The 16148-nt window shown below is 40.5% G+C and overlaps 1 protein-coding gene across 2 annotated transcripts in view; it reads left to right on the top strand.

Moving 5' to 3' along the window:
• The window catches only part of SEPHS1 (selenophosphate synthetase 1), a 25380-nt gene extending 9232 nt beyond the window's left edge, over positions 1–16148 (top strand). For both annotated transcript variants that reach the window (XM_080391728.1, XM_080391729.1), the window contains exons 4-9: positions 2188–2295; positions 3205–3359; positions 4171–4261; positions 7620–7719; positions 9280–9492; positions 14816–16148. In XM_080391728.1, coding sequence (XP_080247854.1) covers positions 2188–2295; positions 3205–3359; positions 4171–4261; positions 7620–7719; positions 9280–9492; positions 14816–15030 — 882 coding nt within the window. In that variant the 3' untranslated portion in view covers positions 15031–16148. The remainder of the gene's footprint in view (positions 1–2187; positions 2296–3204; positions 3360–4170; positions 4262–7619; positions 7720–9279; positions 9493–14815) is intronic.

Raw genomic sequence — 16148 nt, 5'->3', positions numbered from 1 at the left:
GTGGAGACACCTTTTTGAGTACAGGAGCAGGAAGAAACTGGCTGGTTTGAGAGCGGACTTCCTTCCCCCTCCATTCTGGGAATCTTTTTGGTGCTCTTTTAAGAACCTTCACTCAAGGCTGGGGATGGGTGTCTGATACTTCGTCCTTTGCCCTTATAAGTAGTTCTTAGTATTACATGTAGAGGTACTTGTGTTTCAGGGTGTCTAAGCAAGCAGTCAGGTAGCAGGCAGGACGCAGCTAGGCTGACCTGCTTGTGAATCCTGTTGTGTTTTTTGGTGTTTGCAAGCCGTGTGTTGTTCCCTCTGCTACTTGAGACTTGCACTCCCTGAATTTGTTTCCATAGTGGTTTTGCCAGTTAGCAAAAGGAGTGTTAGACTGACTGCTGACTACTAGAATAGAGAACTGTTGTCGGTGGGGTTTTAAAAATTTGTCATTTCTAAGAGGGCATAAACCAGCAGTTTGCTTGGTAAATACTGAAGATAGTGGAGAAGGGTTTGATAGTTCCCTTCCAGGAAACGGAGATGGCAGGCTTTACTGTTCTTAAACATCTAGAAATTTAATGGCCAATTTCCATCAAACTATGCAGTACACAGCTCACTCTTCTCTTAATAGTTTAAGATTTAAATGATTAACACATTCCAGTTCTAAGTATAAGGGATTCCTCTGCCACTGGAAGCTCTTGAATTTATGAAAAACTGGATTATATTTAATTGCTATTTGGAGATGTTATTTCATGTCATCAGCAAGTGAGCTTAACTGCCTGAAAATACTAATTTTTTGCAAAAATGCTGGATGTGTGATTACACTGTAAGGTTTTAGAGATGGTGGAAACATGTTTAGATCCCCCCACAATTTGTCTTCCAGCTGAAGCATCTTTCCGTAGTCCAAATTGTGTCAAATAAGCATGTTGTTGTTTTTGTCATGGTGGTGTTGCCTCTGAACTTTATGAAAAGCACAGATTTAAAATCTTAAAACCAGATGTTGGTTACAGTTCTACAGCTGTAAATCTAAATCAATTTTAATAAAATGTGTGGAGTTTTCCAGAGTAACACGACATAATTTGTCCTTTATTTTAAAATGATCTTGCTGTCCCTTAGGGCACTCCTATATCAGAAAGTTCTGCATCTTCATCAGGAAACTTGATGTCTTAACTGTGCTGGGGCCACACCTCAACAAGCCCTGACTCGGCACCATTAATTTAGTAAAATGAGAGTAGCTAAGCTCATGTGACCTAAGTGATGCCTTCTCAGTGCTGTCAGCTTCACGACTTCTTAGACGAATCTTCAGCAGATGGCCAGTTTTGTCTTTTGGACAAATTATTGTTAGTAGACATGCTCACACATGCAAAAATTAATAAAAACGTATGTGCTGTAGCAAAATTCAGCTTTATCTCCTGACTTGAACAAGTGACGGAGTAGATGCATCTCCCTCACTTAGAAGTGGCAGGGGACAGACATCTCCCCTCGGCACTTGTGCGTGCTCCTAAGCGGTGACAAGGCCAGCTTCTGGGAGCCCTGAGCTCCTTAATCTCCTGTGCATGCTGTCTTCTGCAGACAGCTTCTTATTGACAACCTGACAGAAAAAGCACCCCAGTGTGGCCGTGTTGCTGGCAGCACAACTGTATCCTCCGGGAAGAAGGGTACTTTCTTAAGAACTTGCTCATCAAGTTCCCTGTCTCCTATGTATTGCCATGCAGAAGGGGTACAGCAACATATGCGTTCTGGATTAGCTTCCTAGCAGTTGTGAGTTACGTACGATAGTCATCTTCATCAGTGTGTAGTTTTATGATGGAATAAAGTTAATAGGAACATATCAGATGAAGTAAACAGGTTGCTATCAAAGATAGACTTTGTCGAGCTTAACTTCAGCCTCTCAAATTAGGCATCCAGTCTGAACTCAGGTGGGATTCCTACATAGTCGTGAGAGAGTATGTTGACAAAGACAAATGGGATGAAATCATCTCCTTATCTGTAAAAGGGAGGAGATACCTGCACTTCTAGATGGACAGGTTGCATGAAATGGATTATACCACATCTTTGGCTAGATTTCCTAATGCAGGAGCCTGTGGAATAAGCAACTGTCTCAAGAGTACAAACTCATGCTGAAAGTTTTGTTTGTGGCAGGTGTTTGTTTGAACATTTACGAACAGTCCTGCAAATTTTTTTTTGTCTGTCTTTCTTTTTCAGGGACGGATAGCATGTGCCAATGTCCTAAGTGACCTTTATGCCATGGGGGTCACAGAATGTGACAACATGTTGATGCTCCTTGGAATCAGCAATAAAATGACAGATAGGGTAAGATTTTTTTTTTTTACTTTCTTTTTAAGGAAGACCCAAACAGCTAAATATGCTTAGAATGTATTTACCTGTAGTGCATTGTCTCCTCAAAATTTGAATGCTTTTAAAGAAGAGATGGTTTTATTGAGTGTCTCAGTTCATAGCATGAGTCTTGCCTCATAAACATTCTGAGGTCTCTTGCTAATAGTTCAATTTTCTGTGGCATGGTGGTCTTCTGCTGATATTGCCTTTCATCCCCACCAAAATGGGGTCCCTGCTTCTGTCACTTCACGACAATAGTGCTCCAAGGCAGCATTTGATTACCAGTTCATGTATCATTCTGGATAGATGCTTCTGGTCTGCTTCTGCCAGCTTTTTAACATCTCTCTGAAGAAGAAACTGAAATAGATTGCTTTTCCTTTTTTCCTTTTATGTTTTTTTTCTTTTTCCCCTTATTATTTTTCTCTTGTCGCTTTTGTGGAAGTGACTAACATGTGGTTTTGTTTTGCTCTAGCAAAAAAGGGATGTTTGTTCTTAGAAGGAAGTAGGTTGAGCCTTTGCTGGTTAGTAGAGGCCAAATGATTTAACTTTGCCTTATTGCACTGCATTGCTGTGGCTGTACCTGATTACAACAGCAGGATAGTTGTTCTGAGTTTCCAGAACTCGATTTCTCTACTTTTATACAACATTTTGAAGAGTGTTTCTTCACCTCTTCTACACAGGGCTGTAAAATCATGGGACAACTATGCTGTATGGGATAACATGCAATTTTCAGGAGGCTAACCTCTTCTTCTTCCTAAGTGTGGCTTTTCTGTCATGAACTGTTTGCCATGAGGGTATTTGCCTTGAGTGATTAAAGCCCTGGACCGGTCTTGAAATGACTAGTGCTGCCATGTATGGAACTCTGACTTCTGTTTTGATCTCTAGGAAAGAGACAAAGTGATGCCTCTAATTATCCAGGGTTTCAAAGATGCAGCAGAAGAGGCAGGAACATCTGTTACTGGTGGCCAAACAGTGTTAAATCCCTGGATTGTTTTAGGAGGAGTGGCCACGACAGTCTGTCAGCCTAATGAATTTATAATGTAAGTTAAATCGCTAAACAATCAAAGGCACTGGTCTGAAGGGATACAGTAAAAATCCTTTAAATACAGTATTGTGATCTGTCTCCTTATGAATAAAGCAGTACCCTCTCCTGCTTGCATTTGTCCATAGCACTCAACAGATGCCACATCTCTGTTGTACATATTTGCTTTTTTAAACAGGATGTCCTTTTACTTCTCACCATCCCCCCAGTGTATTTTGATCCTAGTCTCCTTTTGATAGGAGACTTAAGCTTCTAACCTTTACTTTACAGGTATTGAAGACTGGTTTGGGACATAAATTTCTGTCATTGATACATATATTTTTAAACCATCTTCCAATTATCTTATTAATGGCTGTGGAGAACTACAGAATTGCTGCCTTTACAGCATTCTGTCCATTTAACAGCAGCTAATTTTGAATGTCCCACTGTGGCATGTTCACTATACCAATGAACTTGTTCATGATCCTAGTGATGGTTGTTATCTTATGCCCTGAGTTACAAATGTCATTTTTTTCTCCCTATCCTATCTTACGTCTTCAGTAAGATTGAAAGAAAAGATGTAAATTTGAGTGTGTCTGGCTGCAAGCATTGTTCTATTCCAAGAAAGAAGGAATTAGCACTTTTAAATAAGTTTGCAGCATTTTGCTCAATAATATCCCATGGCAATGAATCCCAAAGGGTGATTCTGGAATTAGTCAGTTTTTTAACTGTGCAAGATACACTGGTCTGTGAAAAGGTAATTGTCAGCCCTTATTCCTAATGTGTGTGAATCTCACTATGTAATTAATATATGATTTCTTTGTTTTCAGGCCAGACAATGCAGTGCCAGGAGATGTGCTTGTATTAACTAAACCCTTGGGAACACAAGTGGCTGTAGCTGTCCATCAGTGGCTAGATATTGTGAGTACACTGCAGAAAAAGAAATAGGAAAGAGGGGGGTGAGTTAAAGGTAACTTTCCTCATTCCCTCAAAATGACAAAGTTCAGCACTGTAATAAGTACGCTGAGGGCTCAACTGGGAGTGATCTACCACCTCTCTCTCCTCCTTCCTCCTTGGTGTCTCAGCCTTGCTGGCTTATGTGCAAAACATTTTCAAATCGAGACAGTTTGCTATTTTGTGCTTAGCAAGCCCATCTTAATCACATCATATTCTTAGTTAGTTCCAGGGCATTGCTGTAATAAACAAAATTGTTTACTAACAGAACAACGGACTAGCACCCTGGGTAAAATTATGGCCTACTCCACCTGCCAAAGTAATTGGCAAAAGCTTATTGATGGCAGTTAGGCCAAGATTGCTGTCTGTGTTCACGGGCTTTCTGCTTGTGTACATGGAAATACATCTACGTTTCACATTTATTACCCTGTGCATTCAATAAGAATATTTCTAGCAGCATTATCTATGTAGACATACTTCCATCTGTTACTTCAGGCAAAAATGTAACTACTGAACTGAAAAGTGACTGCAAAATTGGCATCTGCTTATGTTGTCTGGCTCCCAGTATGTGTCTCAGAATTGTAACTGCTCAGTTTACACTTTAAAATGATGCATCTTTTTTTGCTTTTGGGCCTACTGAGCCAATAGACTGGCAGAGGAGTGAGCTGGAATCTACTTTGTTTTGGCTGTTGGCCACTACATTGTCAGATAGATGAATTCTAATTACACAGCTTGTGTTAGCAAAAGTGGGAGAGAACCAGCTTAAACTATCATTGGAGTCTGAAGTGTGAGCAACAAGAAAAAGATATTTTTCTCCTTCTTTGTAGGGTCTGGCCTAGCAGTTTTGACCTCTGCAGAATCCCGTGTTTTCCAATCAGATATAAGGATCAGGGCCTCAGATAATCTTGATATGAAAATGAAGTGAAACAACAAGACACCAATTTTATAGTATGTTTTCTGGCCATAATCTTACTTAACATATCTGTTATTGTACTGACAGACTTGCAAATTAAGGATAGTCTGAATTTCCACATATTTCAAGTACTTCTAATTTTCTTGACTGTCAGCCAGAAACACTTTCTGGTCTGAAAAATGAAGACAGCAAGGAAATCGAACCTCCTATTACATGTAAACAGCATATATCTTTGATTGCGGTAGGAAAATTTCTGAGTGGCTGTGCTGCCTTTTCTTTAGCTTTGTTTTGTGAAAGAGTCTGGAAAGTGAAACTAGAATTACCCATCACAAATCCACCATAGATCAAATTTTGGTAGGGAGTTTGACTTTGTGTTTAAAAGTATGTGGGAGAAGGTACATAGTATGGCAAGTTTATGCATAGGGAAGAAAGGAAAACTGAAATGTAGGGATATGTGTCTGCAACACAAATGTGGAAAAAAAAACCCAAACAACCAACCTAAAAGCTGCAGTATTTACACAGAGCAGTAGTGAAGGAGTTCTTGGTGACAAGTTGAAAGGAAGATTGAAACGGAGGCCAAATTTGTGCTCCTTGCTTGATTGCTGCCAACATTGTTGCTGCCAAGCCCCAGCTGTGTTGCTGGCGGCGGCTGCCATAGGGTGCAAAGGAAGAGCCTGCAGGGAGCTGGGCCCCACCGAGGACCAGGTCAGGGATGTGCTGGGCGTGATGAAGCTGTTTGCTGTGGCTTTGGCTGCCAGGCTGATGATGTGGACTGTAGGCTGGTCTGCAGCTGGTAACTGGCATCCCTTTGCCTTTTGCTCTTTCAGCTGAAAGGCATGAAAAGGGTTGCTGTCATGTGGCCCTTCAGAAAGGGTTTTCTAGCCCTTGCTGTTGTCTACAGACCCTTCCCATTTGGAAATTTAAGCTTGTTTTTTAAAAGTTGTTTGGGGATTTTTGTGAACTTTTCTGCCTTTGTTTCCTGTTTACTAACTCCAGTATCTGATTGCTATAGTGGAGAGGAATTTACATCTAATTTGTATCTTGCCTGTGTTTGTGGCTCTTCTAGCCTCAGCCTTGAGTTCTGCTTCCACCTCATTTGTGATCTCCATTCCCATCATCTGACCAGTTTCCATCCCATCATCGGACTCAGAACTGTTTTTTTGAAAACTAAGGCAGAATGACTGCTCAGGTTTTTCAATCATACCTGGAGTAAGAATAATCACTATTCTGTCATCTCTGTAATAGCTTAATTTTTTTTTCACTTGGTCTCTCATTTATGTAAATAAATATGCTTTTCTTATTTAATTGATCAGACCCAGTTCCTAGTTTCAGAAGCTCTGGTCTTACTGCTACACTTCTTTGCTCTTTAACAAATTGTTTGGGCTGACCAGTCTTTTCTCCTTCTTGCCATTTCTGGATTCTCTGATACACCCTTTGAAGTCAGCACTCATTTGTTAAGGGTAAGAGCCTCTTTGACAAGATCCTTCCCCAGTGTAGCAACATACACCAACTCTTAGCAGTTTTTGCACCGTTGCTTTAGCAAGAAGTTTTTTCCATGCATTTATTGTATGAAATGGCAGTGTAGCCATTGTGGCTTCAAAAACCCTGTTTTGGTTTACTCTCAGTTCTTTGTAATTTTATTTCCATTGTAAAAAAGGAGAAAATTAAACCAGTTTGTAGTGTTGCTTTTAACACTTAAATGGTTGCTTTGTTTTGTTCTGGATCTGGAATTACTTCAGCTTTGAATGAAACAATTGCCCTTTTTAAAGGTACCATTTCCTAAATTGTTCCGAGACCCTTTTGGGATGAAAAGTGTTGCTTGGAATGTGATGGAGGCATGAGTTCATACAAGACAGTGGAGAATGGGTGGAAGGAGATGCTGGTATTAAACTGTAAAGGAAGCTTGTGAAACTGCCTTAATCTCAATTCACTATAGTGATTACATCCTGCCTTAGTATACATTCCTCAGGTCAGGGCTTCTGGATATCAGTGGCCTTTCTTGATCAGTGTCCAGATGTGAAATCAATAATTTTCTCTTAAAAAATCAAGAAGGCAGAGATTACAAATCTCAACATCCAGCGACAAAGTTGTTTTCATTTGGCTGCGGAGTTCAAGCCAGAGAGTTGCCTTTGAAAGAGTTCTTTGCCCTAGGGTAGGTTATTCCACTCTGCTCTGCTACTGAAAGCAAGATTTGAGGTGCTTGGTGCCTAATAGATCTTTCAATGAATTTCACTTAGGTACAGCAGAGCAAGGCACGCACCTCTGACTGCTGAACCTTTTGCCCCTCTAATGGAGTGTAAGAAGGAAAAAAAAAGTATGTTTTGGATGAACAATTTTTTTAAAGTGGTAGGGATGTGCTTTTAAAATATACAGTTACAAATCTGAAAGAATCATCTTTATTTCATCCATTAGCCAGAAAAGTGGAATAAAATCAAACTAGTGGTAACGCAAGAAGATGTAGAACTAGCATACCAGGAAGCGATGATGAATATGGCACGACTGAACAGAACAGGTAAGAAGGGAGGCATGTGTTGGGGGAACGGAAGGGAGGTTGTGGGTTTTTTCCAATTCCATACTTAATTTAATTTCACTCTCATGGGGAAATGTGACACAGCCACTTTATCCCTTCCTTCTGCCCTGTCTTCCTGCTGTTCAGCGTTTGTGAAGCAAGCAAATTCAAATCAAACGCCCTCTTTTAATTATACAGCAAAACACAAAGGCTGCTGGAGATGATTATGACTCATGTGAATGCTGCAAGTAGCATCCCAGTGAGTTAGAGCATGTTTTAAAGGGAAATATATTGGTTTTGTTCGTTATCTTCTGTGCCTGGAGAACTTGTGAGGGCTGACTGTAATGTTTAAAAAATTCAAAACAGAGTACAAAAGGAAAAGCTCTTCAATTTTGTACACTTCAATTTAAATTCTTATTTTTTAATTTTGTCACGTTATGTGCTTCCCAAAGTGTTGGAGTATTTAGCACGTTTTCTTTCCTGGGTTTTTTTTTTCATGTTTTTGTGGTGGATTTTGTTTGGGTTTTTTCTTTTGATTTTGGTAGAGGTAAGGTTCTGCTTTTACCTTAAAAATTCTAGTCCAGGATTTCCCTTCTTTGTTCAAAATGTCTTTGGAAAAGCAGAGTTGAATTAGGCATTTCCTTACTTCTCAGCTGAAGGAACAGGGATAGTTAAATATCTCTTCTTCCTTTTATTCAGTTTTCATGTGGTATTTGTTATATCATCCCACTGGTTTTTCTTTCTTTCTCAAAGTCTTCCAGGAAAAATAAATTACCAGGATTGTCTTATGGAAAGGAGCTCTGGTCCTGTTCATGTATTGGGAAGCACCAAAGAAGGGCAAATAGTTCTTGGTTTTGTTTTCTCCACTCAGTCTTCTCGAGCACCTTTAACAACACTTAAATATTCTTAAATGGAACTATTATCCTGCGTGCAGAGGTGCCCTTCTCCTACCCAGGGCTCTCCAGTTGCAAATGCCCAAGAATTTAATGAATGCCTAGGTGGGGAGGCTGGGGCCCTTCCCCCACAACCTGCAGGCTTTGTTCTTAAGCTCTTAAAACTTTTAAGAGTCCAGATCTTCAGTTCTGATGTGATGGTTTTATGGAGTGGCAGGGGAAGAGATATAAGAAAACTGACCCAGCATGAGTCTGGTCCTTGCCCTCAATGAAGCAGCGCTGAGCTCAGAACCTCTTTGGCCCTCGGCTTTGAGAAGTTTGAATCTGGAGCAAACCTCTGTTTCTTAGACTGCCAATATAAATTAGTAGCACATGTCTAGTAGAGTGTGCTCATAAGTCTAACTTCAGTGCTGGATTTTCAGCATGGTTTAATACCTTAAGTAAAAGTTGAATTTTTTTAAGCGTTACATGCAGTATTGGTGAATTCCAGTTTCCTTCAAATATGATTTTTTTATTATTATTATTTTAATAATTTAACAGTAACCCAACCTGATTCGAATTGAAGGTATGCAGCTTCCTTCGGACTGTGCACAATATTGTGGAAGCATTGCTTTTCATGACAATCTTTTTTTTCTGATTTATGTTTTCTTTCCCCCTCCCTGTCTTGTAGCTGCTGGACTCATGCACACTTTCAATGCACATGCAGCTACAGACATCACAGGATTTGGAATCCTGGGGCATGCACAAAACCTTGCCAAGCAGCAGCGAAACGAGGTGTCCTTTGTTATTCATAACCTTCCTGTTCTTGCCAAGATGGCTGCTGTCAGTAAGGCTTGTGGCAATATGTTTGGCCTCATGCATGGGACTTGTCCGGAGACTTCAGGTAGGTGACACTTGTACCACCCTCTTGCTTCACTACACCTCCACATTAGAATTTAATAACATTTCAGATGTACAAATCATGTGCTCTGCATTCAAAATCACAGTTGGTTTGGCATATAGCCAAGCTAATGAGCATTACCCACACAACTGTTCGCAATTAACTTCTTCAGCTTAACTTCCAAACCACCATCCTGTTCTGAATGCCTTCTACTTCTTTATGAAACACTATTATAGAAACCCTTGCTATATCTAGAACATTTTGCAGATAGAAGTTAGTGCTGATTCTCAGTTCTTTTGAAACCTCTTTCTCTCTTAGCTGTTAACTCCAGAACAGTGAATATCTGAAAATCCCAGCACAGCTGACAGAGTTTTCTCAAAGGTAAAGCCACCTGCAGTAGGTTTGCCAGTCAAATGAGTTGTGTTTTGTTTCTCATAATGAATATGTGTAAAGTTTAGTGCTGAACGGGCTAGTCTTGGCAACTGAGGCCTTCTCTGTCTGCAGCACACAGACATCCAAGAATACTGATTTTTCTTCCTTACATGTATCAAATCTGACTAGCAGCAAAAAAAAAAAAAGCTGGGGGTGGGAGGGTGGGGGTGTTGGTCTCTGACCCATTAGTTTCTTGAGTTTTCTATTAAGTAAAGCTGCCACTTGAGGTGGCAATGAGTGCAGCAGATGTGTACTGAGAACTGGGCTGTGGAAAAACATTTAAACAGTCATCAGATGATAAAACTTCTGATGTTTTTGAAGTTGCCTTATTACTAAGTGTAAGCCACTTTGCTGACTAGTGGGATCACTGCCTTCTGCTGGAAGTCTCTGTATTTCATTTTCCCCTTGAATCTTCTGTCCTGTTCCATTTTGTTTTTCTTCTTTAATCTGATTTTTCTTTCTCTTTGGGAAATGGAGAAGATGTAGCAACAAATCTGTCTTTTCTCGTATCTCATTTCCCCACCCTCTTCCTGCTCTCCAAAAGTATTATCCAAGTTCTCTGCAGTTCAGAACAGAGGGGGCCCCTTGCAGCAAAACAGTCCGAAGATCTGGAAAGAAGCATCACAGTGAGAGCCATAAACTTTTCCCCTAGTGAATATACAACTTAACCATGATCTGCTGAATTGTTTCTTAGCCATCTGTGTTTAAACAGACACTCTGTCCTACAGAGACTGTATGATGTGTAACAGGATATGGGACATGAACCCTTTCAGGAGTTCAAATCCAGCGTCAGTCAGCGGAGACCAGAAATATCTGGTGACAGTTAGGCAAGCTGTGTCACTAAGGTTGGGAGCACCAGACAGATTCTTGCTACCCAGGAGCCACGTAACCAGAGTGCTAGTAGCATCTGTTATTGGTTCCAAAGACTCCAAAAAATAGTGTGGACACGGAGCTGGAAGTGCAAGATGCTCTTTCAGGTGAGTGGCTGCGGCAGAGGTTTGTATAGCAGTTGCCGTGGGAATGACTTAGCTGCAAACTGAGCACTGGGCTCTTCAGAGCTGCCCATCCTGCACCCTGGGGATATCCAGTTCTGTCTTTTTCACTGAAGGAATGTAAAACTCCGTGGATGTGTGCGCTGCTATGAGAGTACTTGGAAGTGGAAAACAGTCGACTTAAGAACCTCTTTTGGGACTGAGAGCAAGAAGTGTCTTTGAAATACTGAACAGCTTGTGTTTCAACATTGATGATGGAAAAAACAGCAAGACATAGTCTGGTTATTTGTGAACTGAGTGCCTCAAAACACGTATATTTGATTTCATCACAGTGTTGCATTTCTCGCATTAGAGGTGGCTATAGGGATTTGCTACAGGGCAGCATCTGCCAAATACTAGAAAGATCCACAGCCACGTGGATGGAATAGCTCTGGCCGGAAAGCTATATAACTGCAGTCCCATAGGCTTTAGGCTTACGCTGGATTGCCTGACACATCGCAGCAGTGTGTATTAGTTTGGGCATGGTGTGCTGGGATGGCTCGTTAGCATTCAGACCCAGGCTGTTTGCACGCTTCATGTCCTGGGGTTGATTTATGTGAAGGGAAGCGTCCCTTGCTGCGCCTGTGTATCCAGTTGTGACGATGCCTTTTGTGGGGGCTGCTCAGGGCTGTTCATACAGTAATGCAGATCCGCCCTTTCTCTGCTGGCTTAAACTTCCAGAAATGCTCGTGTCTGTAGCTTCTTCATTTGCGAACAGATGTTTTTCAGCAGAGTGGGCAGGCAATGAGAATTTTACTGAAAAACGATTTGAATGGATTTTAAGACTGTTGTGGTTTTTTCCAGTGAGCATTTGCTGGGCACCTGTTGACAGAAGTTAGTGTTGGAAAGATCTATTATGTCATCTGTTCCATCTTCCAGGCACTCTTGTTTATGGTCTATTTTCTTAAAATTGCAGTTTTACGGGATTTTTACGCTCTTTTAGGTAACGCTTTGGTAGTAGTTAAAGCTGCAGTCAGGCAGTTAGTCTCAAAAGAATTCTGTTTGTTAGACTGGCTACTTGCAGAAATAAGTTACAGGGTTACACACATGCATGAATATCCCATAGAGTATTTTCACTAGTCCTCTTCTAAATAACTTTTGAAACTATTGACTGATGTCAGCCAGCTTTGTTAGTGTAGCAGAGGTACCTCAACTATTCAGTGTTTGTGCAGATTTTGTGGAAATGGGCAGATGGGTAGAAAGGAAGGCCTGTGTTAGTGCCTGACAAGAGGCAAGGCTATGATCTCATCCTTTTGTTAGTCATTGTGGGAGAAAGCCATTAGCAGGAGCAAGGCCACTTGGTTCTGATTCAGGAACTGTCTGTTATCTCTGCTCTTAATTGCAAAGCTTTGTCTAGTCTGCTTTTGAAGTCTTCTGTGTCCACTTCCCTGCTTGCAATACGACTGTTAAAACCAGCAATGTTCAAAACTTCTTACCAAAAAAACCTTTCATTTTTAAAAAAAGTAAGCCAGGACAGACACCAAGTACCTGCATCCTTTGAACCCCCAAAAGAAGCAGCAAACCCTCAAACTGCCATGATTCATTCAGGCTTTGCTTTGCCTTCAGCCGTGACTGACGCAGACCTCAAAAACTTGGTACAGCATGAAATGCCACTTGCTTCAGCGCAGACTGGCACTGCTGCTTTCATTTTCCACAGGCACATAGCAACAGCTTAAACTCACAATGGCTGTGACCTTGCACAGGTGAAGCTTCTTGTAGTTGTCCGTGGGACAAAAACCAGCAGCTGGGAGCACCAGCAACATAGACCAGGCTAGAATGCATAGTGGGAAACCTTAAGGACTTACCCAAAGGGTTAAAGAGACTGGTCAGTCTAGCAGAGAAATAATTATAATCCCTGCATACAGGTATCCTGCAACTGACTGAGAGTAGCCCATAGCCTTTATTAAGGTTATTGATCCAAGTTTGGGATCCAGCGAGCAGGTGGGAAGTGATTTTTGATTGGAAATAGGGGGGTTGTACATATTTTCTGTCCTGGTCAAAGAATGTTAACAAGGTGTGTGTACAAGTGACACAGAACTGTAAAAAGAGAGTGTGTGGGGAAAAGATAATGAAGATTATTCCTGAGCTCACTCCTTTATTTCCTTTTTCACTGTATTCCTCCCTTTTGGCTAGGTAGCATGTTCTGTGCACTACCACTTGTAAACCTCTTCCCTGACTTGTTTGCACGATGATGTAAGATTTCTCTTCATTAGAAATTTAGAGATTTATGATCTCCCACAATGATCATTTAGAGATTTCCATGGGAATGGCACATAATTCCTTTGCAGTTGCTTTGTCTGTTACATCTGCAGTAGTTTAAATGCTGTCTTTCAGGGTTCGGGGTGGGGGGGTGCTTGTATGCTGTTTTTGGTGGAAGTACCTGGATGTTATGTTCCAAAATGTCTGAGAGGGGTGTTTTCCTGGATGGCACACTCATTTGCTTCATACAGAACCTAAAAAATAACTTTTGCATTTCCACATACCCTTATGAATAATTTCTCATGTTCAGTATCTGCTTCTTCCTCATGGCCTTAAAATAAAAGTGTCTTTAGTCACCACCAAGAGGACTATTTGATTGGAAAAGCAAACATAAAGGTGCCTAAGGTGCTAAGAAGCTGTGCAAGGGCCGCAGAGGAGGAGGTGGCTCCGAGCCCAGGGTGACTGGCTCAGCAGGTGGCCCTTTGCCACCAGGGTTGGCTCAGGAGCTAGTGGCATGACGTGCTGCTGGCTGATGCTTTTCACCCCGACAAGAAGTCTTTAGGTCAAATAACTCTTTTAAGAGTAAGCAAGACTCAGCGTGTGCCCAGACTCCTGTTTGTCTGAATATATTCTTAACTGTGTTGTCCAAACATTTTCCAATGGGAGGTGATATTTTAACGTCCCTTACAGGAGGTTGCTGTGTGTCAGGATACAGCACAACGTGCAGATGTGAGCTGCGCAAACTGTAGGTAGTATGCAAGGCTTGGAGGTTTAATTAAGTATCTGCAGATGACTTGGCTGCTCTGTGTTGCAGTGCTTCACACGTTATAACATAGCATAAATGTAGAAAAGGTAAGGGATATAGCAAAGGGTAGCACCAAAACATTAAATGACTTGCTCAGAGCCTCCTAGAATTTTGTGCCAGAGCTGACAAACATATTCTAGTAAATTCAGTTGCCAAGTCACCTTTTTCAGTGCTTTGGGATTCTCAGAATGAAAGCGATTTTAGGTTTAATAACTGAATGGCGAGCTAGCTAACTAGTTACTATGCTGCTTCTGAAAAGCATTCATTGGTAAATGAAATATTTTTCAATTTTCTCTGAGAAAAAATCTTAGGGGAAAGGCTAAAAAAGATTAGAAAATTCTCAAAGGGGCCTGAAGGACGGTCACAGGGAGCACTGGATCAAGCCTATGTTTAATCTGCCTCTTGCATTCTCTGGTAATAGCCCCTACTTTGATGAATGATTTCATTGCGGGCAATGGAATTACTTGCAGAATCAGCTGCTACCAATATGTGGTTACAGGTATCTGAATATGACCTGTATCCAAAATGTTTTTGTGCAGAGGCACTTTGCAGTCCTCTGTTGGAAGTTTACAATGCTCGTGTTGTTTCAGTATGTCATGTGTTGGCATCAGTATGGCGTCCTTTTGCCAACGTCTTTTGTATGTATTTGGCTTCCTTTACATACCCACTAAACACTCAATTTGGGCACAAACTTCTTTCTGTAAAGCAAGAACTCTGACTTCCCCCGTGTCTTCTCTGGGAGTTCGACAGAATCCACTGAAGTCAACAAGTACATGTCTAAATAGGAATTTGGCAGATCAGGCTTGAAATGTTTTGCCATCAGACATTTTAACGCTCTGCATTTTTTTTTTCATTGCAGGAGGCCTCCTCATCTGTTTACCACGAGAGCAAGCAGCACGTTTCTGTGCCGAAATCAAGTCTCCAAAATACGGCGAGGGTCACCAAGCGTGGATTATCGGCATTGTAGAGAAGGGCAACCGCACAGCCAGAATTATAGACAAACCGCGAATCATTGAAGTTGCACCACAGGTGGCTACTCAGAACGTGAACCCGACGCCTGGTGCCACCTCTTAATATAAATGAAATAGCTGTTTGTTTTTAAATAGATCTATTCCTTTATCATCCTGCAATTTAAAGAACTGTAAAAAGAAAAGAAAACTTGTTGTGTCTGCGCATCTGGTGGCCTTAGGTCAGTTTATGAGTGGATACAATTAATAAAATAAAATCCATTGCCTTTTTTTCCTGTTACATTAACTGAAGATGCACCTAATCTTGAGGCAGCTTCTGAGTTGAGAATTATATTGTTATCCAATACTGTTGATTCATTTTGAATCTTTAGACACTTATCTCTTGCCGCATAGGCTCTTTTTAAAGGTGCTTTCACGTAGCACAGACATTACCAGTAGTAGTGTCGAATAGCAGTTTGTGTCCTTTCATTATATGTATATTTATCATAAGTCTAATTTTGATGCCTTGAGTGATATTCCAGAAAGGCAATAAACGGATAAGTGACACAGTGGGTATACCCAGTAGTAAGAGGGTTGCATGATTACATTCAATCTTTTTTCTTTTTTTTTTCTTTTTTTTTTTCTTTTTTTTTTTTTTTTGGTGAGGTTTAGTCTTACCGAGAGCATCTACGAGCCTGGACATTGTTTGGTAGTGCACTCTGTTTAAACGAGCAAGTGCTGACTTTGCATGGGGAGCGCTTCAGAGTCGAAGGAGTAATTTTTAATTTCATTATTTGTAGACCTGACAATATTTACTGTATTATCAATGATTGTTTTCTTTATTGATAGTAAGGAAAAATAATTCTTTTTTTTTTTTTGCAATGTGATTGGATGTGCTATAGTGCAACAAAGGTTTTGCAGACCAAAAGGAGGTTACTGTATAATATTCATTTACAATTCACTATATAAATAACTACACAAATAGTTTTTAAATATAATCAAACTAAAATAAACCTCTGTTCTGTGGATGGTAGTGTTTAATACATTTTATATTTTGTATAGTGATTACAAACCTTTTTTGTTTCTTTAAAATCAGCAGCTGTTTAGTATAATTCTTAGTATTATTTTGTTCTTATGAAATACATTTTTCTGCACGCTTTTGTGATCTGTGTTTAAAATCTACATTGCCAACATTGCAGCTTGAATTTAAGCTTGTTACTCAAAATAAATATTTAATTTTTTTTA

The sequence above is a fragment of the Falco punctatus genome (assembly GCF_963210335.1).
Source record: "Falco punctatus genome assembly, chromosome: 6".
Taxonomy (NCBI): domain Eukaryota; kingdom Metazoa; phylum Chordata; class Aves; order Falconiformes; family Falconidae; genus Falco; species Falco punctatus.
This window is presented reverse-complemented; position numbering and strand designations above follow the sequence as displayed.